The sequence below is a fragment of the Manis javanica genome, chromosome 11, assembly GCF_040802235.1.
Source record: "Manis javanica isolate MJ-LG chromosome 11, MJ_LKY, whole genome shotgun sequence".
Lineage (NCBI taxonomy): Eukaryota > Metazoa > Chordata > Mammalia > Pholidota > Manidae > Manis > Manis javanica.
In genome coordinates this window covers 110,216,573-110,241,278 of record NC_133166.1, presented here as the reverse complement: position 1 = coordinate 110,241,278, position 24,706 = coordinate 110,216,573, and the positions used below count along the sequence as shown (strand labels likewise).

At 59.6% G+C, this 24,706-nt stretch overlaps 1 protein-coding gene across 12 annotated transcripts in view; it reads right to left on the bottom strand.

The window, feature by feature from the left end:
• Positions 1-24,706, bottom strand: part of ANO1 (anoctamin 1) — a 155,512-nt gene that overhangs the window by 38,469 nt on the left and 92,337 nt on the right. For 8 of the 12 annotated variants that reach the window (XM_037011412.2, XM_037011416.2, XM_073217271.1 and 5 more), the window contains 10 exons: positions 23,407-23,505; positions 22,540-22,691; positions 21,039-21,093; positions 17,921-17,972; positions 15,626-15,691; positions 15,098-15,153; positions 11,388-11,429; positions 6,663-6,727; positions 5,681-5,815; positions 1,818-1,978 (listed from right to left, as the gene is read on the bottom strand). In XM_037011412.2, coding sequence (XP_036867307.2) covers positions 1,818-1,978; positions 5,681-5,815; positions 6,663-6,727; positions 11,388-11,429; positions 15,098-15,153; positions 15,626-15,691; positions 17,921-17,972; positions 21,039-21,093; positions 22,540-22,691; positions 23,407-23,505 — 883 coding nt within the window. The remainder of the gene's footprint in view (positions 1-1,817; positions 1,979-5,680; positions 5,816-6,662; positions 6,728-11,387; positions 11,430-15,097; positions 15,154-15,625; positions 15,692-17,920; positions 17,973-21,038; positions 21,094-22,539; positions 22,692-23,406; positions 23,506-24,706) is intronic. The other 4 variants (XM_073217266.1, XM_073217272.1, XM_073217268.1 and 1 more) reach the window with 1 other exon arrangement.

The window sequence follows — 24,706 nt, the reverse complement described above, 5'->3', positions numbered from 1 at the left end:
AGGCCACTGACAAGGACATGGAGCCTCTCTCTGGATCCGAGGGTGGGGCGGGCTGGCGGTCTGCAGAGCACCTGAGGGCGGGTGCTCCAGCTCACGCGGGACCAGAGACCCTTCCAGAGCTGGAGGCCCATGCCCCGCCTATCTCCAGCAAGGGCAGAAATGAGATCACCAGAGGGACTGGCCCCATCGCAGATGTTACCCTCCTGTGCCCACCTGCCCCACCTCGCAGCGCCTCTGCCCACCCTGCCAAGTCACGTGGGCTCGGGAGCATAGGCCAAGATGGACGACAACCTTAGGCTCCCCTCAGATCCTGAGCCCCTCCCCCTCCGAGAACTCTCCTCAACAATGGCCAGCCCCAGTGCCGCACAGGACCGCGGGCCTGGGAGGGGGCTGTGTGTGCGGGGGCTCAGGGCCCGTGAGGGTTCAGGCAACGCGGTGTGGCCCTGGAGCCCGCCGCCTGGGCGCTGTGCCTCGGAGCCCGGCTCTGCCCCTGCCATCCCTTCCGTCCTCCTGTGACGACCTCCCTGAGCTCCTGCCTCCTCCAGGGAGCTGCCGAGTCAGGGACCAAAGGTCCCGACTTCAAGAATTCAGAGATTCTGAGGACTTGTCCCTGAGCTGAAGGTTCTGCGCGTCGCATTCCACTTAGCCGGAGAGTGTCACACGGAATTCTCTGTCTGCTCGGACTGTCACCACCTACATCACCCTGGCAGGTAATAAGAGCTGAGCACCCCGCCGACCAGTGGCAGCCTTGCCCGCATCCGCGAAACAAGTGGCTTCTCAGCCACCACTGCCCCTCGAGCGCCCACTGTGCACGGGCACGATGCCAGGTCTGCAGAGCCTGGGCGGGGCACTTCAGCAAGAGGCAACATGAGGCTCCAGGAGGTCCCCGAAGAGCAGCTTTCAGGCCGGGTTCTGCCCTGGGTCCCTCTCCTCGAATGCCCCCCATCCCTGTCCCCAGCATGGTCAGAACGTAGCTTTAAGGGACTGCACCCCTTGTAGGAAGCTTCTCCTGACTTCCCGCCCCAGGGCCCTGGTTTTACCCTCTGCCTCTGTGCCTCCCAGTGCCCAGCTCTATCTCCTACTAGATGGGAGTCTCCAGAGGCAAGGACCGGGCCCCACCATTGGGCTCCCCAGGGCCCAAATCCCGAATCCTCCTCTGGCAAAGGCTGTCATACAGGGTCACGGAGGAGGGTCGGGCCTGTTTGCTAATCCAAAAACTTCTGCAGAAATGCATGCAGCCAGTACGTGCCAACCTCCCGTACCCCCCGGGTCTGAGTCAGGTGCCAGGGGACTGGGGTTGGGGAAGTGTCCTGGAGGAGGAGCCACCTGCCCTAGGCTTGGACGGCAGAGGAGCCCAGCGGTGAACAGGCTCTGGAACCCTGCATTCAGTCCTCACCCTGGACACTCAGTGACCCTGGGCAGCTCACGTCAGGCGTCTCTGGGCCTTGACCTCCTTGCTGTAAAATGGGCACATGGAGGCTGCAGGGAGCTGCGAGGCTTGAAGGAGGGCTGTGCCCCACATTGCTGGGGAAGAGCGCAGAGCCCGCCGCCTCCCGGTTCCAGCACGCTGCCTTCCCAGGCCGACAGACCCCCGTGACAGGAGGAGACCCCGTTTCTAAGAGCCAGCAGCTCTGGGGCTCTCGGCTCAGTGATGATGACTGCTGTGCACCCGGGACACACACAGGCCCTGGAAACGCGCATACAAACCCCCTCGCCCCCCGCGTCCCGTGGAGAACCTCAGAGGAGGAAGGGGGAAATGCAGGAAGCCGTCCGGGTCAGCCCTGCCCCAGCGGCCCAGGGCGCGGGGCTCTGCTTACCCCAGAGGGCCATGAAGACGGAGAAGAAGACTGTGGCGGGGTTGTCGAAGAGGTGGCTGGCGCGGGCAGTGGCGCAGGCCGAGCTCATCTTCCAGTAGCTACAGGTCTTGTCGCACAGCGGGCACATGGTGATGTTGCGTGTCTGGTCGCACATCTCCATGCTGGAAGGCAGGGGGCGCCTGTGAGCCGCGGGCCGGACACGAAGGGACTGTCGGCCCATGGGGGCCGGGGCCTCGGGGAGCCCCGCTGGGGTGGCAGAAAGTGCTGGGCCCCAGCGGGGGGGTTGGAGAGGGTGGGCTTCCTGCCCCAGTGGGTATGGCAAGACAGGCCAGCCAGCATCAGGCAGGGCGACGCCCATGTCCTTCCTCTGCACCCAGGGCTGGCTGCAGGGATGTGCACGCTGTGCTGTGACACAGCCCTGTGCTCGGGAGGGCCCTGGTTCCATGCTCTGCTATTAATGCCTTAAATGATTTTGGAACCAGGGTCCTGTTTCCATTTTGTGCGGGGCCTGCAGCTTCTCCCGTGGGCCCTGGGTGTGGACCGTCCAGACTTGCCGTGTGGCTGGCAGTGCGAGTGAGTTACATGTGACTGTTCACCTCTGGGGGTGGGCGGACCTTGGGTGCTGCTTCTGGGAGACGAGAGCCCCCGGCCGGCCTCCCGCTAAGCACCAGGACGGTCAAGGTGTGGACTGATCGAGTGCTGTCCCATCCTCACATTATGAGGCCCCAGGAAACTGGACAGGGACACAACAGAGCCACCAGATGCCTCACCCTTCCCCAGCCCGTGCTGAGTGCCACTCTGCGTGTCTCAGGCTTGCCCTTGCAGGGTGCTGGGGGGCAGCTGGCCCTCGGTGCAGATAAAGGAGGGGAAATGGAGCTGCCAGAGCTCCCAGGGGGAGACAGATGGGTGGCTGGGTCGGAAGGAGCGTGTCCACAGGCTGCCTGGGCTGGGGGAGACCCGCCACGGGATGCCCAGCACCCGGGCTCTCTCCTACTAGTGCTGAAAAATACCAATATTAAAAGGCCATCAGCTATGTGAGCAGATCCCGGCACAGGTATCCAGCTGGCCGGAGTCAGTTCTGGGGACCATTGCGGCCCGTCTTCATGGATGAAGAAACGCCCAGAGAGGGGAGGTGACATGCTCAGGGCCACACAGCACAGTGGGAACTGGGCCCTGCTCTCAGTACCTGTAACCTCACACCCTGCACGGCTCTCATCCATGGCCCAGAGGCCACAGGAGGGCTCCCACCAAAACCGGGGACTGGGCCCGGGTCCTTGCTCAGCTGGACCTGCCCTCCATGCCCCTGGCCAGGCCCTTGGGTCTCTGACTCCATTTCTCCAGGAAGAGGAAGGAAGGGACCATCCTAAGCCCCTTTCAGCTCCGGTTTGCCTGAACTGTCTCCTCCCCGCGAACTCAGACAAGACACCGACCTCTAAACAGATGCCGGGCATTCTGGGTCAGGTGGTTTCCTGGGGACGGCTGAGGTGGGAGGGAGTGTTCTGTGTTTTTAACTTCTGGATGCACTCGGCCTTATGCACTGAACCATGCCCGGCCCTCAGCAAGTGGTGTTTGACAGGCTCCTGCTGAGCAGTGCCCGGGGACTCTCCTCTGCCCAGCACAGTGGGCATTCTACCTCAATTCAGTTCTTCCAGTCACATTCATTATGTCGTTATAAAATGTCTGTGTGTTGTGTGTGCCAGGCACTGTGCCAGGCATGGGACATGGAAAGAGGAACTGTGGCTGGGCTGCTGGCCTGGAGCACCTGGGGAAGTGTGAGCACACGGCATGCGGGTATGTATGGGGGGCAGGCACATGCACATGAGGCACGTGTGGGGGGCAGGTGCACAAGGGTGGTAGGGCAGCAGCTCTGGCTGTGATCTGTGTTGGCCTGGGCAGGTTAGTTGAGCTCTCTGAGCCTCGGTTTCCCCATCTGCAGAATGGGGGTGCTGAGTGAGGGGTGCCCACATTACTGAGCTGTCAGAAGGTCAGACAGGGGAAGGCACGTGGAGCCCTGGGCATGTGCTGGCACGCACACGCCGTACTCCTGCCGGCCCTTGTTATTGGGAGTAACAGCATATGGCAGCTGCCGTGAGCTTGAAGGGGTTCGGAGGCCGCCTGGAGGGGTCCACCTGCTGCCCTCGGCCAGCCTCCTCTCTCCCAAAGGCCTCTCCTGGGGGGGGCACAAGGGGCCGGTGGGCATGGGACAGGATGTCCTGCTGGTGCATGACCTGAGCCCCTCTCAGGGAACCTCAGGAGGAGGGACCCCGGGGTCAGTGTGCTGCCCAAGGTCACAGTGATCGCCTGGCTCTAGGGAGGAGGGGGCCTGGAGCCTTGAGGGTGGGCCAGGGCCGGGAGGGCAGGGCCAGGCATCTCACTCGCCCGTGGGCCCGCACTGCCCCAGCCTCCTCCCTGCCGGTGGAAACAATGCCAGCGAGACAAAAAGCCTTCTGCTGGTTTTAGACCTTCTGCCTCCCCCTTCAATACCTTCAGCCAAAATAAAGACAAGGAACAGAAAGGCCTGTTCTTCGGCATGGACGGGAGGGGTGCGGGTGGCTCCCCGCAGGCAGGGGCACTGGCTTCCCTACAAACTGGACAGATTGGACTCTAAGGGGAACACACACCTCCTGTTGTCCAAGGCACCGACCGGGCAGAGGCCGAGGTCAGACGGCCTCGGGAGTCGCCAGTAAATGCTGTTTGCATCTCTGGCGATGTCAGGAGGCTTTGACGCTGGCCTGGCCGGGGATCTCAGCGCCCTGGTGGAGAGTCAATGCCCACCTGGGCAGAGCCTCCTGGCTGAGGCTGCTGGCTCTGCTGGCCCTCCAGGGACGGGGGCGAGGGAGATGGGCAAGTCCCCGGGCTGCCTCCCGGGGGTCGGGGAGACTCCGCAACTCCAGTCGCCATGTCCCGTGGAGTCCAGGGATCAGTCCCTACCAGTCCAGGCTACTTTGATCAAACCCAAGCACAGTGGCCTCGGGTCCCATAAGCAAAGGGACAAGCTGACACCTGCCTGTGCCCAGGTGGCCCTGGAGGGGGCATGAGGCAGATTCCTGTAAAGTTTTGGTTCCGGGTGGGCGGAATATTTTAGGTGTTATTCATACTTTAAAACATCGTTCACCCTGAAGTTTACCGGATATGGCCTTTCTGCGCTGCTGAGTCATGCCAGCCAGTCCCTTTCCCAGCTGAGACTCACTTGCTTTGTACTGACTGGAACTAGGGATGGATTTTCCAAGCCATGGCTCTGCTTTGGAGCTATTGGGCCGAGCAGCGAGAAGTATAACTGATGTGTTAGGGCTTCTCCCGGAAGGCTGCAGGCTCCGGAAGGCAGGGCCAGAGGGCACTCACCTTTCCAAACGCCGTTTTGCCTGTTGGCACAGTGTCCCTGATAGAAGCTGGGGGCTGTAGCCCCAAACACACAGCAATTACCTTTGGGTCAGCACCGTCAGGTCTAGGAAACAACTAGAAAAGTCTCCCATGCAGCGTCCTCCTACCCCCTACCCGCAAAACTCCCCAAGCCACGGAGACAGGGGAAGCTGTGCCAAGCGAGGCCTGGCAGGCTGAGTCCTCTGCTCCGACCGCCTGAACGGTCAGCTCTCTTCTCTCCTGACCTCACCAGGAAGCAGGGAAAATAAACCTCAGAAAATGAAAAGTAGTCAGCTATTTATTTTATGTCTTCCTCTTGACAATAAAGTCTCTTAGGGCGTCCGTGCCTGAGAAGGACACCCTCACTTCAGACAGCCACGGAACCCTCTGGATCCTGCGCCTCCGTCCGGCAGGCGATTTCCCAGGGCACTGTGCATGTGAACAGCAAATCTGTGCTGGCAGGACGGGAATGAATATGCCCAGGGAGGGGGCTGCCCACCTACCTGGGGATGTTCTCGTCGACCGTGGCACACCCGTAGAGGAACACGATGACCCCGACCACGGAGGCGGGGATGAGCATCTGCGTGTACACGCCCAGCCAGGCGAAGTAGAGGCCGATCTTCTCCCCAAAGTACTTCCTGCACCCAAGGAGCCAGAGACAGGCTGTCATTCCACGGCCACGTCATGTGGCTCACCAGCAAGGGCAGCTCGAACCGGGGCCACCTGCCCTCTCGGCCGACAGCCAGAATAGGTGGGCTCTGAGCCAGCCGTCGGGCGTGGGCTGCCCTCTGCCCTTCCACCCACCCCTTCTCCCCCATGCCCCGGGAAGGCGGGGACATCTCCGGGTGTGACGTCCACACCGGTGGGCACCATGGACTGGCCTGGGAGGGTGTCTGCTCCATTCCACGTCCTGTTCAGCACACGAACGGGAATGAACAGCGGCCCCAAGGCACCGGGGGAAGCAGTCCCTCGCATGCTGAGTGTTTCTGGCACCTCGATGGGCTGTTTCCACGGGCTGACCTCGGGTCTGCGGTCCCCCACAGGACACACACTGCCTCATCTACTCACCCCCTTCCTGCCCAGGGACAGAGGTCCTCTTGGGAGGGAACAAATTGCCCAGAAGGGCAGTCCTTACATATTTTGAGGCAGCTCTCTGCCGCCTCTTGACGCAGCCATGCAAGAAACTGCTGTAGCCGACCAGCTGCATCAGGCTGGGCTGCAGACTTCGGAGATGCTGAACATTGTCTGGGAAGAGCCCAGCCTCCAGCAAATCTGAATAAACTGCTTAGCTAGCTGTCCAGGCTGCCAGCTGCCGGAGGCCTGGGGTCCTCACACGGGCTCTGAAAGTTCAAATGGGCTCCCAGGTGCCAACTTATTTGTATGCTTGAAATACACAGGGACATTTATCCAACTGATGCCCAAGGAGGGGCTTGTTTCCCAGCCTCTGCCCAAGGAGCCTGGCCTGTCCATGGCATCCCCTCTTACCTGACCAGGTCGATGGGCTGGTACTTATAGAAGACCCCGTAGCTTGCCCACTCTTCGTACAGGAGCTAGGAGAGAAGAGGTGGTGAACAGCGGGTGGAACGGTAGCTGACGCTCCCAATGCGCTTCCTGGACGCCTGTGTATGGATGTGCTCAGCCCACGGCCACATCAGTCCTCCATTCAACAAACACCTCTTGAGAGCTGACCACAGCAGGCACCGTCCTGGATGCTGGGCTTTCAGAGGTGGGCACGGGAACACAGCCCGGAGGCCTGGAGCTCCCGTTTTGGTGGGATAGACGGACACAGAGAAGTGGGTCAGCTCTTGGTAAGGTAAGGGTCTCAAGGAAACTACATGTGGGGGGAGCTCAGCTGGCACTGGAGGCCGGGTGGGGGGCTCCCTGGGCAAGAACAGGCTGGTGTTTTTAGGTGAAGGTGGGCATGGGAACGAGCTCTTGGCATCAGTATGGAGTCCTCACTCTTTGTGACCTGATCCAGAATTGATCTAAAACGGCCTGACACTGAGAGGTGTTGCCACTCAGGGTCCTCAGTCCCCCGCCAGACACCATACCATTCCCTAGAAAGGACAGAGAACCCCTGGCTGTGGAGCACAGACATGCAGGCAGCAAGATTCACAGAAGTCTCTTGTGATGCAAGGCGGGTTCAGCGTTTATCTCCTGAGATGGGCTGTCTGATTAACATGGCCTCATGAAATAAATGAAATCTACACACACCGCATCATGCCCCAGGCTTCAGGCAGGGACGGTAATGAGCCTGATGGATCGGAAGCCTTGCATGAACATGCGGAGGGCGTCCTCAGGAAGATGCCATGTTAGGACTGCTGGTTTTAATAGAGCAATCCCACGCATATGGGCAGGGCATGCCTCACCGGCCTCATCTCAAAGCCCAAGGCCACACAGCTGCAGGAGAGCAGCTGGGACCCAGGCGGGATGTCTGTGCCTCACTGTCACCAGGCTCTGCTGGGATCAAACCAGGAGTGAGCAGGGGGCAGGTGTGGGGACGCGCGTAGGGCCGTCTTGGGCTCCTCTGCACCTGTCAGCTCGCTTGTTTTCTCCTTTCCTTGATAGTCAAAGTTTGGGGGTTCTCCCAACCCTCATTCTGCTGTGGCCCCATGAGAACACACCCCATTCACTTTCATCATCTCAAACATTTTATACTGTGGACTGAATATCTGTGTCCCCCAAAATTCATAGGCTGATGCCCTAAACCCTGTACTTGAAGATAGGGTCCTTATGGAAATATTTAGGTTCAGTGAGGTCACGAGGGTGGGTTCTGATCTGGGGGGACTGGTGTCCTCATAAACAAGCAAAGGTCACCAGCACTCTCACCCTCCACCGGTGCCTGGAGAAAAGGCCCCATGAGCACACGGGGAGGGGGTGACCTCCGCAAGCCAGGAAGAGGCCCCACCAGGCGCCCGCCTGCCAGCACCTTGACCCTGGCCTTGCCGTCCTTGGAGCCAGGAGGCTGCTGTTCAAACTGCCCGTCTGTGGTGGTGTTAGAGCAGCCTGTGTGGACTAGAACACTCCCCCACTGACTTGAAAAATCCAGAGCTGATGGGACGGCTCTCTCTTCCCAAAAGTTATCTTCAAGGACATCTCTGAAAATTAAAAATTTTGCTGGGAGGGGTCTAGCCCCCACAGACCAGGGAGATGGGGTCCTTGGAAATGAGCTCCCAGCAGGTGTCTCCATGTCCTCAGTCTCCTCCCGGAGCCCGAGAAGTGACACACGGGGAACACAGAGCTGCCTCCTCCAACGCCAGCATGTGCCTCTCCGAAGCCAGGAGGAGAGAGACTTAGAAAAGCAACATGCATTCTTAGTGAATTACAAGTGAACCTGGCTGTCAGATTCCTGGGTTTTGCCTGTTCTGATCTTTGTAAGAGCAGCTTTCTCTAGATCTGAAGTCTCCCTGTAAGTGGAACAGACAGGATGTATTCAGCAGGACTCCAAGCTCTGAAAAGCTCATGGTGAGGCTTGCTGCCGGCGGGGGGAGTGTTGCAGCCACCCTTAAGGAAGCCGGATGCACGGCCTCCCCTCCGTCCCAGGAGAAAGGGGCCAGGAACGGATGGGCCTGCTCCTGTGCTGGGACGCTGGCTCTGACGAGCCTCTCGTGGGTGTGCGGGGCTTGCCCCCCCTCCGAGCCCCACCGCCTCCTTTCTACTGGAGGACGCTGCCCTTCCTCCCAGCTCACGGGCGAGCCCAGGAGGGTTCTGCACATTCTGTCCAAGTGCTTTGAGGAGGGCAGTCGCTATGTCTCAGAATGCGGAATGTGGCGAAAGGCCTGGTCTTCCCCTGTGAATAGGTTCATCTGTTCATGGGGTGGGGGGAACACAGCCACCTTTGAGGAGACTGCGCCATCTCTGAGCCTGGCAGCTTCCTGCCCTGGGCTGGAATCCAGTGGCTGGCTTACAGCAGATGGGGCGCCACCACGCCCTGACAGATGTGACCGGGGGGCACACCGGCGCTCTGTGTGAAAGCGCTTTGCTTTGGCAGTTTTCTTTCTGCCAAGAAGAGACCATCCATCACCCTGCAGCTGTCAGCACTGAGAAGTAAAGCTACAGGTTTCCCTGTTAGAGCTGGCAGCACTGAGCGTGCCCCTCGGCCTGTGAGTGGGTGGCGGGGCCCTGGGTGGGGCCAGCCAGTGACCCCAGGCCTCAGAGGGATCCTGGCTCGACCCACAGGCACCTAGGCCCACACGGCTGGGCAGGCCAGTCTCAGTACTGACCCTGTCCTAATTACTGTGTATCACTTGCCCTCTGCTGTCCCACCTCCCCGCCCAGAACGGGGGCCCAGCAGGACCGGGTCTGTGTGGTCCCTGATGTCCCCGCTGCTGCCTCAGTCAGGGCCTGGGGCACGGAACAGGCTTCTAGTAGGTAAGTGCGTGAACGTGAGGGAAGGCTGGGTCAGGGCCTGTGGCCCTCAGTCCAGCACAGGGATGGAGCAGCCTCCACGCACACCTGGAGTGAATGCCCTGCCCTCCCCATACCCCTGGAGGGAGGAGTGCTCGGCCAGGTGGCAGCTGCGGCCCCCTCGGCCTCTGCCCAGCCTGCCTCGGGCTCACACGTTCCTCCGCGTGCTCCTGTCCCTTCATCTCAGCACAGGAAGATGGCCTTGGCTGGGCTGTCCCCCTTCTGTCCTGCAAGGCACCTGGCAACAGGCACTTGGGCCTCCTGCAGCACTGGGGGAGCCACCGATCTCACGATTGGAGAGGCGTGACACCCAGAACCGGGCCCCCTGTGACGGAGCCACAGAGGAGAACAAGTTCTCCAAGGCCCCGAGTTAGGGCCCAAACACCCCCCACCCCTCCTTCACCCACCTGCAGGTCAGCCCTCCCTCGGCCCGTCTATCTGCCCGTCCAGTCCTGACTCCCCCACGGACTGGGTCTTGTACTCACTGCTGGGACATAAAATTAAATGGGCTGGGGGTGGGCAGCATTCCGTAGGGGGGTCAGCTGAGCCCAACAAGCCCGCAGTTGTGTTTGCTGCGCCCGGCACACAGCAGGGCCCAGTAAATAGTTGCTGAGCAAGTAACACAATGAGCTGGTCTTGGCACTGATGCGGCTGTCAGCCAGCCAGGGTGGGGGGTAGGGGCTGCAGCCCCAGAGGACTGACCTGGGCCAGCAGGGGACTGCAGGTGCCCACAGAGGAAGCGCTTTTTGGGAGAGGAAGGACATCAGCAGAGTGACACTGAGGTGCAGACGGACGAGGGGGTGGCCTCTGAGGCCAGGCCCGTGGAGGGGATGGTGGGACTGGATGGGGGGGTTCTGCAAGTCATGGGGTCTCAGACGAATGCCAGATGTTCCACTAAAAATAACCGAATATGTCATTTTTGTGCTAAATCAGATAGCATCTCCTGCTGGATTCCTCGGCAGGCAAGTTATATCCAGTGCCAAAGGTTTAAAAACACATATGGGGGACGGGAGGGGGACCGGAACAGAGAACATTCCATGTACAGAGGTTCCCGGCCCCCGGGCCCCGGGACAAGGCCATCACTGTGAGCTTCTCGGGGGGCGTCTCCACCCCCCCGACTCGGAAGGATCGACTCTGGGGGCAAGAGGCAGGGCGGGGGGCAAGAGGCAGGGCCCAGGGAGGGCTGTGCTTGGCTGGCGAACCGAGAGCAGCTCAGGCGGGAGCGCGGAGGAGGCAGCAGAGACGACCGTGGTGGGGGGTGTTCATGGGGTGGGGGGGCACGGCTTCCTGGAGAGCCTGATGGGTGGAGTTAGGGAGAGCCACTGAAGAATACAAGGGTCACCTGGTATTTCCGAAAGTGTATCCCATGGAACACTAGCTCAACAACTTTTCCATTAGAAAGGGTTCTAGGTCAAGCGAGTTTGAGAAACGCTGCGAAGAGCGGCCTGCTTCCTCAGCGTGCCCTGGGGGCTGGGGCTGTCTGTGTGGCTGACCACAGCAGTTTTCAAACTTATTCGCCTGCGCACCACGCAGGATTAGGCCCCAGGTCAGCAAAGAGCGCTGCAGGTTGGCTATCCCGGTGAGACGTGGGTCTGAGCCCCAGCCGGATCTGGTGCGGGAGGGACAGAGCAGAAGGGGCGGCCTTGGAGGCCAGGCTTCCCGCACACGTTCACCACGGCTGCTGAGGGCGTGGTGAGGCCGGCCCGCGAGGCCCGGTGCGGGCTCCGACCCTCCCACAGCCTGGGAGCCCTCTAGACCCCAAGACCCCGACAGGGGCTGCCCTCTGGCTCCAAATCAACTCACTTTTCTGTCATTGAATCGCACGTGTTCACCTTCGTAGTCTCCCTGTTAAAAAGGAGGAAAGGGAAATTCTCGTTACCCAACAGAGCTTTTGAGTAGCTCAAATCCGTAACATTTCCAAACACAAACTCCAGCCACCTCGCTGTGGGTTACCGTGGTCCTAGGGTGTGACTTCACACCAAGGAGAAGGTAAGCCAGGCCTCCCTGGTCCTCTGGTAAGAGCTCAGCGCAGGGGCTGCCCAGCCCCGCCCACCATGGCCAGTGAGGCCCACCCTGCTGTGGCCCCGGACACCGACGCGAGGTCCAGGGGAGGACGCATGGACAGTCCCTAGGAACGGACACACAGAAGAATGGGGTTTTGGGGCTGAAGAATCATATCGATAGGTCCGCGGGCCTGGCCCCTAGGGCCCCGTCCAGGTGGCACCCCTCTCACCCTCAAGTGTCCCAGGAGGGACAGTAAGTTACATCTGGAGGGGTGAGCCCGACACTCCCATTTCACAGATGCAACCATGGAGGCTCAGGGAAGCATGCTGACCTTGCTGGGACAGACAGCTGAACTCGGTCAAATCGGGACTTGGACCAAGGTCTCCAAATCCAATGGGAGAGAAGGAGGGACTGTAAGTCCGAAGCGAGCTCAATGAACTGAAAGTTGGTGCCAGTGTTTGAGGAGGAGCCGCAGGACAGACGCCGCAGCCTGGCCCTGGCGTGGTCGGCCCAGCCGATGGATTTTGAGGATTGCTGGGCACATGAAGCTGGGACCTCTTGGAGGTCCACCCGGTGCTGATGAGTCTCCAGCTCCACGCCCACCAGCCTCCTCCAGGCGGGGAGGTCTTGACCACCAGGTGGGTGACCTGTGGCCTTTGAATGCAGATGCTCTGAGAGCATTTAATTAATTCTTCCTCCAGAGCCTTCAGGAGACATCCCCTGGCCCCTGCCCAACCTTCTGGCCTTCCCCAGAGTTTTTCTCGAGGCTGAGACAGCCACGAAGTTCCAGGAGCACCTCATTTTTCCAAAGGTCAGTGAGTGGGTGACCTTGAGGAGTAGATGCCAACCAGGAAGTCAAGAAGCCACCAAGCAGCCGATGGAGATGATGAAGCCCTTTCCTCGCGGTTGATACACTAATTACAGGGCCTCCCAGGGCCTCGCTCGGAGCAGAAGACTCATACACACGCCGTTCTAACAGGCAGCTACCTGGCTGGCAGTGGCACCCAGAGCCTTGCCCCACAGATTTTCCTGAGGAATGAATGAATGAATGAATGAATGGGCACAGGGACCAGGCGTGCATGGGGTGGGGTGCTCTGGGCCAGGCCCCCAGGGCAGCGAGTCGTGATGTGGGGCCACTCAGTGGTGAGCGCACAGTGACAAAACATTCAAGGCAGGAGGAAGCGGTCCAAGGCAAAGAGTCTAAGGCCCCCGGAGGCCGAGTGTGCACTGTGGTCAGTGTCCTCCATTTAATAGGCACGGTGTGCGCCTGGCCCAGTTCAGTGTTTTCGCTCCCCAAATGTTTGAGCATCAGCTTTGGTACTTAACAGGGTGCATGCCCTTCAACTATGTGGAAAACTCGTAGATGTGAAAGTCTGTCCCCCCTCCAGGTGCCCGAAGTCCATGATTTAGCTAGAAAGAGGGCCTGGGCTCCTCTCCTGGCTGTGCGCCCCTGGGCAGCCCCAGCCTGTCTCCCCATGTGAAGTGGGAGTAGATCCCACATCGAGGGCTTCTCTGCTGCTTTGAGAGGTACAAAGATGCTGCTGTGTGAGGAGTTTGAGATGCAGACCCTGGAGATGTTTTGCATGGAACTGGCTGTCTGATGACAGGCCTGGTGGGTCAGGGAGTTCTTACAAGTCGGTTTGAACTGATGAAAGAACCGATTTCTGAGCGAAAAGACCAACAGAGGGGTGCACCTGGCCTCCAGGGAAGGACAAAGTGATGGTGTAGCTAGGGGACAGAGTAGCCTTGTGTCAAGTAGGCCTGGATCCTGGCTCCAGTGTCCCAAAGGGGCTGTGTGACCTTGGGCAAGTCACTAAACCTCTCAGAGTCTCTATGCACCAGATTAAATGAGATAAAGCTCCTACTCAACACAGGTCCTTCCTTACAGTGGGTGCTCAGAAATGTTGATTTCTCCCCTTTCCCTTTCTAAGGACTGACTCCAAAAAGACAGGGAGGCCCCGAAACATTTTGGCATCTGTGTGTCTGATGTCTTGGGAGGGTTACCCGTTCAGAGACCAAGCAGGCTGTGGGCCCGAGCTGGGTAGGGCTGTGTTCCTGGTGCCAGTGGGGCTGGCAACAGCAAGCCTGAGCTGCAGAGGCCGGCCACCTACCGATGAGGGCATGCTGGGGCATGAGCCAGGCCCAAGGACCCAGGGCTCTCGGGAGGAGCCAGGAGTGTGGCCACAGCCTGGGGGGTCTAAGCCCTGTCCTCTGAACACCCACTGAGCAACTGGCCCCTTGGCAGGGCAACTCACTCAATCCAGCCCGAAGGAACGCTGCACTCACTGGCACCTGCTAAGTGCCGAGGGCCAAGGCTGACTTGAGAACATGAATAAGGACCAGTGGCGGGGCAGCGTCTTTGAGGCCCAGCGAGCATCAGAAGCCCCAAGTGGACAGGAGTCAGGCTCGCTGGGGCTGGGGGAGAAGGGAGGCTTCGTGCAGGTGCTGTATCTGCCGTGGAGACAGGGAGAGGGGCTGACCAGGCAGAGGAGGCAAGGAAGAGCATGGCAGGGGAATAGCATCTGCGAAGGCAGAGAGGTGGGAAAGCTGTGTCAACCAGCCCCAAATCTCTGCAGCGATGGGGAGCCCGGATCCCTACAGTGAGAGGTGAGGGGATGCGCAGCTGGTCACCTCAGAGCCAACCGTCTGGGGGGACGGCCCTTTGGGTGCTGGCACCCTCTGTGTGTGCAATGCAGCATCTGACTGAGCACCCTGTCCTATTCTGTCCGACACCCCCTGTGTGGTCTGGGCAACTGGACAGAGTCGGTGTTCTCCCCAGCTCACAGGTGGGGACACTGAGGCTGCCTCCACTCGAGGCCCCTGGGGAGTGCGTGGCCAGGCCTAGATCCTGGGTCCTCAGACTCCCAGCCCCGCCCTCTCTCTCTCTTGCTGCTTGGCTCTAAAGTCTTTGCAGCAACACATTTGGAAAGTTCCAGAGATCCTCTGTCCGGGGTTCCCACACTGCTCAGCCCCCACAGTCCATTCCCAGTGTCCTGCTGAACTCTAGCCCCCGTTTCCATAGAGATGATAAGACGAGAATCATCCCTCCCCACGGAGCCCAGCCAACGCACGGCCACGGCCACAGGCTCTGCTTGTCAGGGAGTCCAGTGGGGTTTGGAGGATCAGCCCAGGAAGCTGGCCACTTGCTCGGCAGAAACAGACAGACAGAGCCCTGGTCATTCTGCCAGAGCCCGGGGTGGGGGGATGGCGCCAAGGAAAACATTTTGTGGACAGTTGGCCACAGGGTTCCAATGAAGCCGGGGCAGAGTTTCTCCCACAGATGCCCCTCTCTCGGTGGGATTGGTCCACGAGAAAAGCCGGCCCCCTTTGCCATTTCTCAGTTCCCCTTTGGGGTAAAAGGGAAGGCCTGTGCACAGTTGACATTTACAGGACAGCTTAAAGCAGGAAGCTGAGACCGCAGGATAATGAGAGCTCCCTGGGGGGTGTGGCCCGCTGGGATTTGGGGAGTCAGATGACGCAGAGATAAACTGTTTGTCAAGGTTACTCACATCGTGCAGCGGGTAGGCGGCCGAGTAAACGCCATTGGCCAGCAGGCTCGTGATGCCTTAAAAATAAAGACAGAGAGAGGATCAGGAACCAGGCCTGCCCCTGGCTGCTCGGAGCGCTCCCAGGACTACCCCAGTCACCACGAATTGGGCCAAAGCGAATCGCGCCTGGCTGCGCAGAGCCCAGCCACCTTCCTGGGGTTTGCTCCCAAGGTTCAGCCAGGAGAGGATGAAAACATGCTCTATGGCAGAATTAGGAAGACACAGAGAAAACCCCAAGAAGAAGTCAGGACTGGGAGGAAGGAGGTCTCCCCGAACCTGCAATTCACCAGCTACCCCTGCCCGCTCAAGGGCAAGCCTGCAGATCAGAAAGATGGGGTTCAAGTAGTTAGAAAAGCTGAATCATGAGAGAGATACGGATGGGAAAATTGATGGTGTCAGAAAACACACATACAATTTGCAATTTGATTTTAGGTTGATTGGAAAAGCCGAAGAGGAGGCCTGCGGCCCGTGCAGGGCAGGGGCACTTACCATACTGACCACATTTTCGCCTTTTACTTAAAAGGGCAGAGTCCTTCTTTCGTGCCTCTCCTGGCCCTGTTTACACAGCCGGCCGTCAGTTACACGGAAAGGGGCCCGGGAGGCTCAGAGCTGCACTTGGGGAAAGGGCTCGTGGCGGCCACTGCTCCTGGGAGCAGTGGGAGGATGGCCGGGCCCGCTGGCTGACCCGATGCCCTGCACTGGGCACAGTATGAAACTAACCATGCCCGCACCTGCTGAAATTCTGAGGTGTGGACTGGGCCCCCAAAGACAGTGCGGTCAGGGGGGAAAGCAGAGCCCCGCTGGGCATGGGGATGGGGTCCCTGGAAATCTGCTCTTGGTCTGCACACATCACTGGGGGCCAGCGCTGCTGAGGAGTTTCCATGAAGCCGTTGGCTGGTCATGGCACCCTCGGCCTGGCTGAAGAGGCTTTCTAGGTGGGAAGTGAGTCAGATTCTCAGCGGCCTGCTGACCCACCCTTTCTAGTCTGCTGTGAAATTGGTGACTTCCTGAAATCCACTTAAAAACAGACTGTCTCCTCAGTCAGTGATCCGGAAAGGTAGGGCACCTGAAGGGTGCTTAGAACTCCAAACCAGACACAGGTGGGAGTGCATGGCTAAGCCCACCAGTGAAAAGGTCACCTGTGATAAAAAATGGGCGTGGGGCCCTGTTCAGGGTCCTGGGCGCCTTCCTGCTTGGAGAAGGCTCTCGCATCATGCTGCCAGAGGGCCTTTGCACAGGCTGCTGCCTCTAGCTGGAAGGCTCGGCCCCCCCTTTCTTCAGGTCTCTGCTCAAACGTCACATCATCAGAAAGGCCTTCTCAGGCCACAGAGTCTAGGTGCCCCAAGACTCCCGATGCGCCCCCAGCCTGCAAGATTCTGTTCTGGTTTATCTGAGTATTTATCTGTTTCCTCCCGGGAATATAAATCCCTTGAAGGCAGGGCCTGGTGGGTGACAAGAGGCCACCAAGACTCGCTGCGGGTCAATGAATGAGTGTGGGGGTCTGTAGGGCTTTCAGACAAGGCCCCAGTGGGAAACGGGGGTGTAGGAAGGAGCTCTCGGTTCTGTGGCCAGGCACGGGGAGCCAGCCCTGCTGGACAACCGGTGGGACACAGAGATGCCCACCTGCCCAGGGACGACCTTCACAGCACCCCAGGTTTCCACTGGCAGGGACTCTGGGGGTCCCACGGGGAGATGGTGGTCTGAGCCACAGCAGTGGGACGGGAACATGCTTTGCCCACCTCTGGCGACCTGGGCCATTGTGGAGGCTCTCTCTCCAAGGGAGGTGGGCTGGGCCCACGGGGACAGTTCTCCTGGGCTCCTCTTGACCCCTGGATGGACGCCCCCAACTCCCCAGCAGATTCTCACTGGTTTAGGACTGGGAGGTTTCAGGCCAGGGAGTCCCTGTGACTGACCACAGGCCACACTAGCCCAGGGGCACGCACCCCGCCAATCCTTAGCCTGCGGACATGGTCGCCCGTGCCCTCTGCACCCTGGGCCTGGCATCTCTGCTGACTTACTGCCCAGCATTCTCCCTCTGCAGGGCTCTGTCCTGATGTGCAGCTTCTGCTCTTGCCAGACCTGCCCTGTGCCCGTGGCTGTTAGCAGAGCTCTCAGTAGGAATGGCATAGCTCAAGAAGGTGAAAAGGTCTGGAAAATGGCATTGTTTTGCTCTGAAACGTTTTGCTTTAGCAAACTCAGCCTGCAGCTGAGGGGGAGGGACCCGCGTTAGGGGGCGTTTTCCCTCTACATGCTTTTGACGGGAAGGTTTTGCATCTGCGGCTTCAGATATTCTGTCAACTGGCACCCGAGGAGGCAGCTGGGTGCCTTGGGGGCAGGTTCTGGCCTGGGGTGTTGAGGGCCGCGCCTTTCAGCAAGGCCTGATGGGGAGCTGCCTTGTCAGGGTGGGGCACCTCCCACTTCAGGCTGGGGGTGCTGCTTGGGGCCCATCTCCCCCCGCCAGGAGCCACTGCTGGACTGTGGAGGCCAAGAGAGGCCTGAGCCCCCTTGGTCACCCCTACAGTCCCCAGAGCCAGGACGGACCGCCTACCACGGGGGGCTCCCGGCACCAGCACACCACAAATGCCTCCAGCCAGAGGACACCCCGGGGCTTTAAAGTGCCCGGCCGTAAAACAGCCAGTTCCCCGGCCTGAGACTGCTACACGGGCTTAACTCAAACCCTCTAAAAACCCCCAGCATAGCTGCCCACCTCCCACAGAGATGCTTCAGAGGTAAGATCACCCCTCGGGAGCGAACGCCGATCTCAAGCTACAGAAATGTCCTCACCCATGCTGTACTTGGCCTTGGCACACGTGGTCCTCTTCAGGATTTCGTAGACCTGTTGTGGAAACGAGGAGGGGAGGACGCTGACTTCAGGTAGCCAGAGTCATGCCATTGCCGAGAAGGGCCATGGCCTGACGTGGCCAGAGCCTACCTCCCCGGCTCGCTCCCCAAGGAGGCGCGGTCAGCAGTGCCAGGGGGCTGGCGGCCTCAGGGACAAGTAGGGCCCGCTTGAAGGGCTCCCCCGCTTTCACTTCCCTCTGTGACGCACCCGCTGCCACTGATGCCGCGAGACTCCCGATGCCCCCCCAGCCTGCCAGATTCTGTTTCCCTCCCCGGGAACAGAAATCCCCTGAGGGTCGGGCAGGTGTTCAGGACTAAGAGTTGTCCTACGCGCCCTGTGCAATGGGTCACCGTCCCTTTCGGCTGAGAGGGAAGGTGGAATCAGAGGCACGGGGACCCAGCCAACAGACCACGCCCAGATGCAGCCCGGAATGTTCTGGAAACTGAGTCGGGGCAGGCCTTGGAATCCCATTCTTCACTGTCGGGAGGTGGCAGAGCTTCGGCAGCTGCCTGGCAGAAGCCCCTGTGGAGCGTCCCATACCATCCCAGTGCCGTGCCCCCTTTATGAACAAGATACCTCGCTTGCTGGCCTCAGGAGCCCCGTCTGGTCCCGGCTCCACTACATGTATCTGTGTGGTCTTGGACAAACTACCTCGCTTCCCTATGACTCAGTTTCCCCATCTGCCAAATGGAATGAAAATAACTGGCCCCACACCATAGGGTGTGAGTCAGAGCACAACCCCCTGCCTGGAGACTTGGGCCTTCCAGGGACCACTGCCCTCCATCTCCTTCTGTCCTGTCCCACCCCAGCAACCCGGCCTCCTGGCTGCCCTCTCCCAAGGCCACCGGGCCTTCACCCTGGTGGTCCTTCTGCCGAAAGAGCCTGTCGCCGAGATCTAAACAGCTCCAGGGCCGCCTTCACAAACAGGCCCAGAGCAGCTGCCACCCTGTGGCTCTGGGCTCCAACTCAGCTCTCCTGTCTCGGCCCCACCCCTGCCCCATATCACTCCATGCCCGCCAGCGCTGGGCACACACCAGGTGCTCAGTAGCTGCCTGATGGATGAACAAATGGCTCACCAGTCAGCTGGCCCCCCACCCTATCACCCCGGAATCTAATCGGTGGCCTTTGCTGATTCTCCCCTAACCACCTCCTCCCTTCCATGTGCCCAGTCACAACCACGGCTGGGACCCCACACCCGCCTTCCCACAGCTGGACGCTGGTAGTGGTCTCTCTGATAGATCACGGTGATCACCAGCGATCAAAGAAACAGATCTGACCACATCCTAAACAGCATCTTCCGTGGCTCCCTACTGCCTAGAGGCTGACAGTCTATGTCCTAGGACCTGCATGCACGGGCTTTCCCCATCCGTCCCTGCTGACCCTGACTCCTACCCTCTTGAGCACTGGGCCACCCAGAGGCTGGGCAGGAGGTAGGAAGGGCTGTACCTCTGCCCAGATCGATGCCACTCTGATGCCGAATATTGTCCTGTCCCGAAGGCCACGGGGCCTGATTAACCAAGGGCAACATTTTGAATCGCCAAAGACTTTCTCTGGAGCACTGGTAATTGACAAACTGGCCTTTGAGGTCTCTGGGGGACAGCACGCCCCACCCCAGAGGTGAATGGAGTCACGCCCGTTCACTCAGTACTAACTGGCCCAGAAAGTCGCCTTCTACGACTTGGTGATCACGGGCTGAACCTGACTTTATCGCAGATTCCCAGTGAGATGGGGCCTGCAACTTTCCATTTGTCTCAGCTTCTTGCCCCAACTCTCAGGAGGCAAGAGTGAATTTACAAATTTGAACCCTGCCCTGCGCTTTCTGGCAGCCCCGGTGAAAAGCAGGGATGCACATACGTACTGAAACGCAGGCACGTAACTCAGTTTCCTCAGCTGGTCATTCCAGTTCTCCCCATGTCATGACGAGGAAGCGAAACAGTTCGGGTTAAACCTGCGGCTGCTTCTCCCAAGAGGCTGGCGTCTGAGAGGAGTCACCTCTTACAGAGAGAGGTCAGCCCCAACGGCCACTGGGCCGCTGATGGTTTTGCATGAACAAGTTCTTTGTTGTTAATTATAATGAGATTTAATTGCTAAAATTAATCGGTAACACTACTGATGATAGAAACCACAGCAACAGCGGGGCTCCCGGCCCAGGTTACCCTCTGTGGGGGTACCCCACGGCCTTGAGCCGGAGCTGGGATCGTCCTGGCTGTGACACAGGCTCAGTGGCTCCCGAGGTCGCCAGGCTGGAGGGGGCGGGGTGGACGGGACTTGGACGCGCCTGTCCGCGCAGCGGCCTGAGCTGCCCATGCTAGAGTGACCCACACCGCTGTCCTCTGCCTGGCCACCTGCCAGCCTCGGGATGTGGTGGTGAGGGCCGGTTAATGCCCAAGGTCAAGTGGCCGCTGCCCCCTAGCCGCACGCACCTCTCCCTGCCAGGCCGGGCTTTCAGGGTGGGGAAGAGAGAGCCAGCAGGGGCTTGACTGCGAGATTAATTTCTTGTTTAGATAAAAGTTGGATTCTGAGCCGTGCACGGCCCAGGTTGGCCGGCAGACAAGTTGGCAGCTGATGGATAAACACTAAACCAATACTTTGAATAGGGCAGGGTGGCCTCGTCACATTTCAAGCCTCCGTTGGCTCCTCTGGCAAAACCCCAAAACTCACCCAAACCCAGGCACCTTTGCCTCCATCACGCATCACCTCCGCCGGGCCTGCCTGGCCTGATACCTCCGAGGCCAGGGGCCCGACGGTCAGGAACATACAGATTCAGGGCAGTGGTAAAGTGGCTGGGCCTACAAAGGTGGGGCAGGCTGGACCTGCCAAGCATCCAGGCCCCGGGCCCCTGCCCGCTGGTCTCCGCCCCTCTCCTGTTCTCCTCCCAGCCTGGGCCACGGCCATCCCCTGGGCCTCTCCCAGCTCCCTCAGTTTTATTATTGTAATTATTTCTGTCACAGACAATTAGAGCTGGCTTCCACCCAGAGGGGTTCCACAGAAATGAAATTATCATCTGTTTCCCGGGGCCACCTTGCTGGCGAGCAAGTGATTCCCAGGAGCAATACTCACTATTGTACTCCGGGTTTTGCTGTCAAAAAAGGAGTCCTTGTCAGACAGGTCAAATCTGTTGAAACATTGGAAGAAAGGAGACTCAGTGCACCGGAGTCAGCTCTCCCTGCTTCCACGGCCCTCGGAAGCCACACTGCTCCCGTCGGCAGGAACCAAGAAATTGGCGCAGCTGCACCCCGTGGCCCTGTGGCGCCGGCCCTGGGCACTTCAACAGTGTTTAGCACACCCCCAACCCAGGAAACTGGGAGACCCACACGGGTGGGACGTGATCCCAGTGGTAAGTGTGGTCAGACCTCCCTCCCAAGAGTCCTGCTTCCTCCTGGTGACACCCTCAGCGGCAGTTTTCAGTCTCTGCTTGAACACTGTGTCGCTCCACCCTCACACGCTTCCATTGATTAAGATCATCTCCTGTCGTTTACAAATGGTCCCGAGGTCTTGGGCTGCACGGAGATTTCCTCAGGTTTTCTGAGAGCAGCTAGATGGCTCTGGGATCCCCTACCCAACGCTCAAGGTGCCCAAGGTAGAGCCTGGGGCTCCGTGAGATGCACCAGCCAGGGCAGAACTGAGAGTGGTGGGGGCGCCGGGGCCTCTGGGAGGGGGACGTCACCTCTAATTCCTGGGAGGCCCCGTGCTGGAGTTGGTTGGCGGAGCTGGGCTGGGGGCCACTTCCTTCTTTCTGCTCATCACCAGTAGAATCAGGAAATCCAGCACAGCAAAGCATGTGCCCCTGCCCTGTGATTAGCCCCTTTGCTAGGGTGGAAGCCCCAGTTCCGAGCTCCATGCCCCGTGAGGCCAGCGGCATCCTGGTGCCCTGGCCCCTGGAGCTGGCCATCAAAGTCCCACTGGGCTCCCCGAGCCTGAGCTTTCTATTCCCACCACTGCCCACACTCCAGCTCTGCCAGCCCTGCCCCAAGGAGGCCTTGCACTGCCACCGACCCAGGTGGCCATGCCCCACTGCCCCTTGGGAGCAGGGCAAGTGGGAAGGTTCCAGCACAGGTGCGGCACTGCCAGGCAACCCCACTGGCTGCGAGTCCCTGCGGCCTCGACTCCAGCTGGGGCAGCTTTTCAGTTCCTGCTTCCCAGAGCTGCAGCTCGGTGGCCTCAGGAGGCGAGGTCAACCGGACGCTCACACCGGACACACCTGACAGGGACGGAGCCAGGCAGGAGGGTGGGGCTGCGGGCCACTGCTCTCGGCCACGATCCGAGGCCCGTGCGTGCCCTCGCTTGGGTGCGGGCTAGTCTTCCTAAGTGCTACCAGCAGAAGGACAAGACTCTGTCCCTTCACTCCTCAGTTAACAGTGACTTTGGACATCACTCCCAGGGTCTCTCCTGCGCTCAAGAACTGTGAGGTCCTGTGAGCACTTGCTCCGGGGGAGGGAGAACCCCCTGCCCCCTCCGCAGACTCTGTCCGACAGTCTGCATCCCTCGTGCCCAGCACGATGCTACAGGGAGGTGTCAGCACACAGCCAGGCCCTCTGGGGCGGGGGTGGAGGGCACTCACAGGTGCTGCTTCTCCCGGGAGAAGGGATAGGAGAGTCTCTTCGTGGTCTGGGGCCTGTGCTCCGCCACCTTGGGCTGGATGGGGTCCGTGATTTTCTGGAGCACAGAGTTGATCTTTTTCAGGAGGCCACGGGTCTCATTAATGTGATACAGCTGTAGATGAGATGGGAGGGGAGGGCACCCGTGTTACCCACCCGGCCGTAACCTTTGGAATCTATGCTGGGACGGTCAGGGCCATCCTGCCCCACCGAGGGGTCCTGTCCTGGGGAGAGAGCGCTGGGTGCACCAGGATGCCCCATCCTCCCCTGAGTCCCAGATGAACCCTGCAAACACAGAGTTCCGGGACAGCCCAGCCAGAAGGGCGGCTATTATACCATCCAGAAAACTCTCCCCCAGACCTTACTTTTGTTTCAGAACAGGTGATTCAAACAATTTCTGTGGATCTGTGGAGCCAGGGGGTTGACTCACTCCTGGACCGGCTTCATCCCTCATGCTTTCCTCCCCACACACCCAGCTAGGCTGCGGGGGACACAGGCTGAATGTTTCTTAGCCGGAAGTTTTCAGAGTTCAAAAAGAAAAATCCCAGCAAGCTAGGAAATGTAGTTACAGTGAGTCTGTTGAATTAGCTGAGGTTCCACAAGAGTGAACAACCAGAGAGGGAGGTTGAATCCTGTCTGCACTTCACTAAGGTCCTGGGGTTCCTCAGCCTGTACCACCCCCTGGGTCTCTGGAGACCCCTCCCAGGGTGGGCCTGATGCCCACTCAGCCTTTCACAACTCAGACCATCACAATCATGCTTTCCCACCGGGCACCTGTGTGGCACTCGGGCATGGGGGTCTACCTTTGGGGCAGAGATGTTGGCACCAACCTTCTTTGTTGGCATCTTCAGTTTCAAAAACTCCGCCTCTCGGCACAGCACACTCCAGGGCGCGTGGATCTTCACAAATCCAACCCCGTGCATCTTGGTCTAGAAAGAAGAGAGCAGTTCTCGGTCAGGGCGGGTGGGCACTGGTGAAAACCCTTTCCGCCTCTGGGCACAGCTGCAGCTCACCGGGCAGCCGCGGCCCCTGGCTGCCATCACCCAGCACCTCCCAGGGACTCCCTGCAGGTGGCCCAAGGAAGCTTGGGGGTTAAATGGGCTCCCCCCAGATCTCATGGAGGGTTTGGGGGGAGGTCCCAGACTCCAAAACACCTGGGAAGTTTTCAGGGGGTCAGCTGGGGGCCCCCCTAACAGCCAGGCCACACAAGAGGACCTTTTGCGACAGAGAACCCAGACTCGAGCAGGGGCGAGCCGGCGGCGGCGAGGACGCACCCCCGCCGGGCACCTTCCCTGTGCGGAGTCCAGCCACACCTCCGCCTGTGCCCTGCTGATTCCCTGGGTTCCCTGCGTCTGTACTGCCTTCATCCTAATGTGAGTGGTCGGCCTGCTGCAGGGGCCCAAGGGCACGCCCGAGTTCAAGTGTGACGCACCCCATCAACCTTCTCAGGCAGCTCAGTGAGGACAACGTGACGCTGCCCCCTTCACAGACGGGGACACCGAGGCTTGGAGGGATTAAGTCTTGCCGAGGTTCCCCCCAAATTAAATGGAACAACCACATGACCCAGCAGTCCCACCCCCGGGTGTGTGCCCAAAGGAAATGAAACCTGGACCTCAGGAAGACACGTGCACCCCCGTGTTCACTGCAGCGTCATTCACAATGCAAACAACTCAGGTGTCCATGGACAGATGAACCAGGATAAAGAAGACAACGGTGCACACGTACAAGGGAATATTATTCAGCCATGAGAAAGGAAAGCCTGCCCTTGGTGACAACATGGACTGACCTGGGGGCCATTATGCCTAGTGAACGAAGCCACACAGAGAAAGACAAGTCTGGTCTGGTACCACTCATATGGGGAATCTAAAACTTAAAAAGGCCGATTTCATAGAAACAAAGCATAGAACGGCAGTTGCCAAGGGTTGGGGGGTGCCAATGGGGAGACGGAGGCAAAGGGCTCGACCTCCAGCTTCAGGAAGGTCACTGCCAAGGTCGATGTGCCATGGGCGCCTGCAGCCCCTATAACTGGGTGATGCACTTAAAATCATTTGAGTAGGTCTCACGAATTCTCCCCAGACACACAAACAAAGGAGGCTGCTCGGAGGCGGTGGCTGTTAATTTTCTCCACTT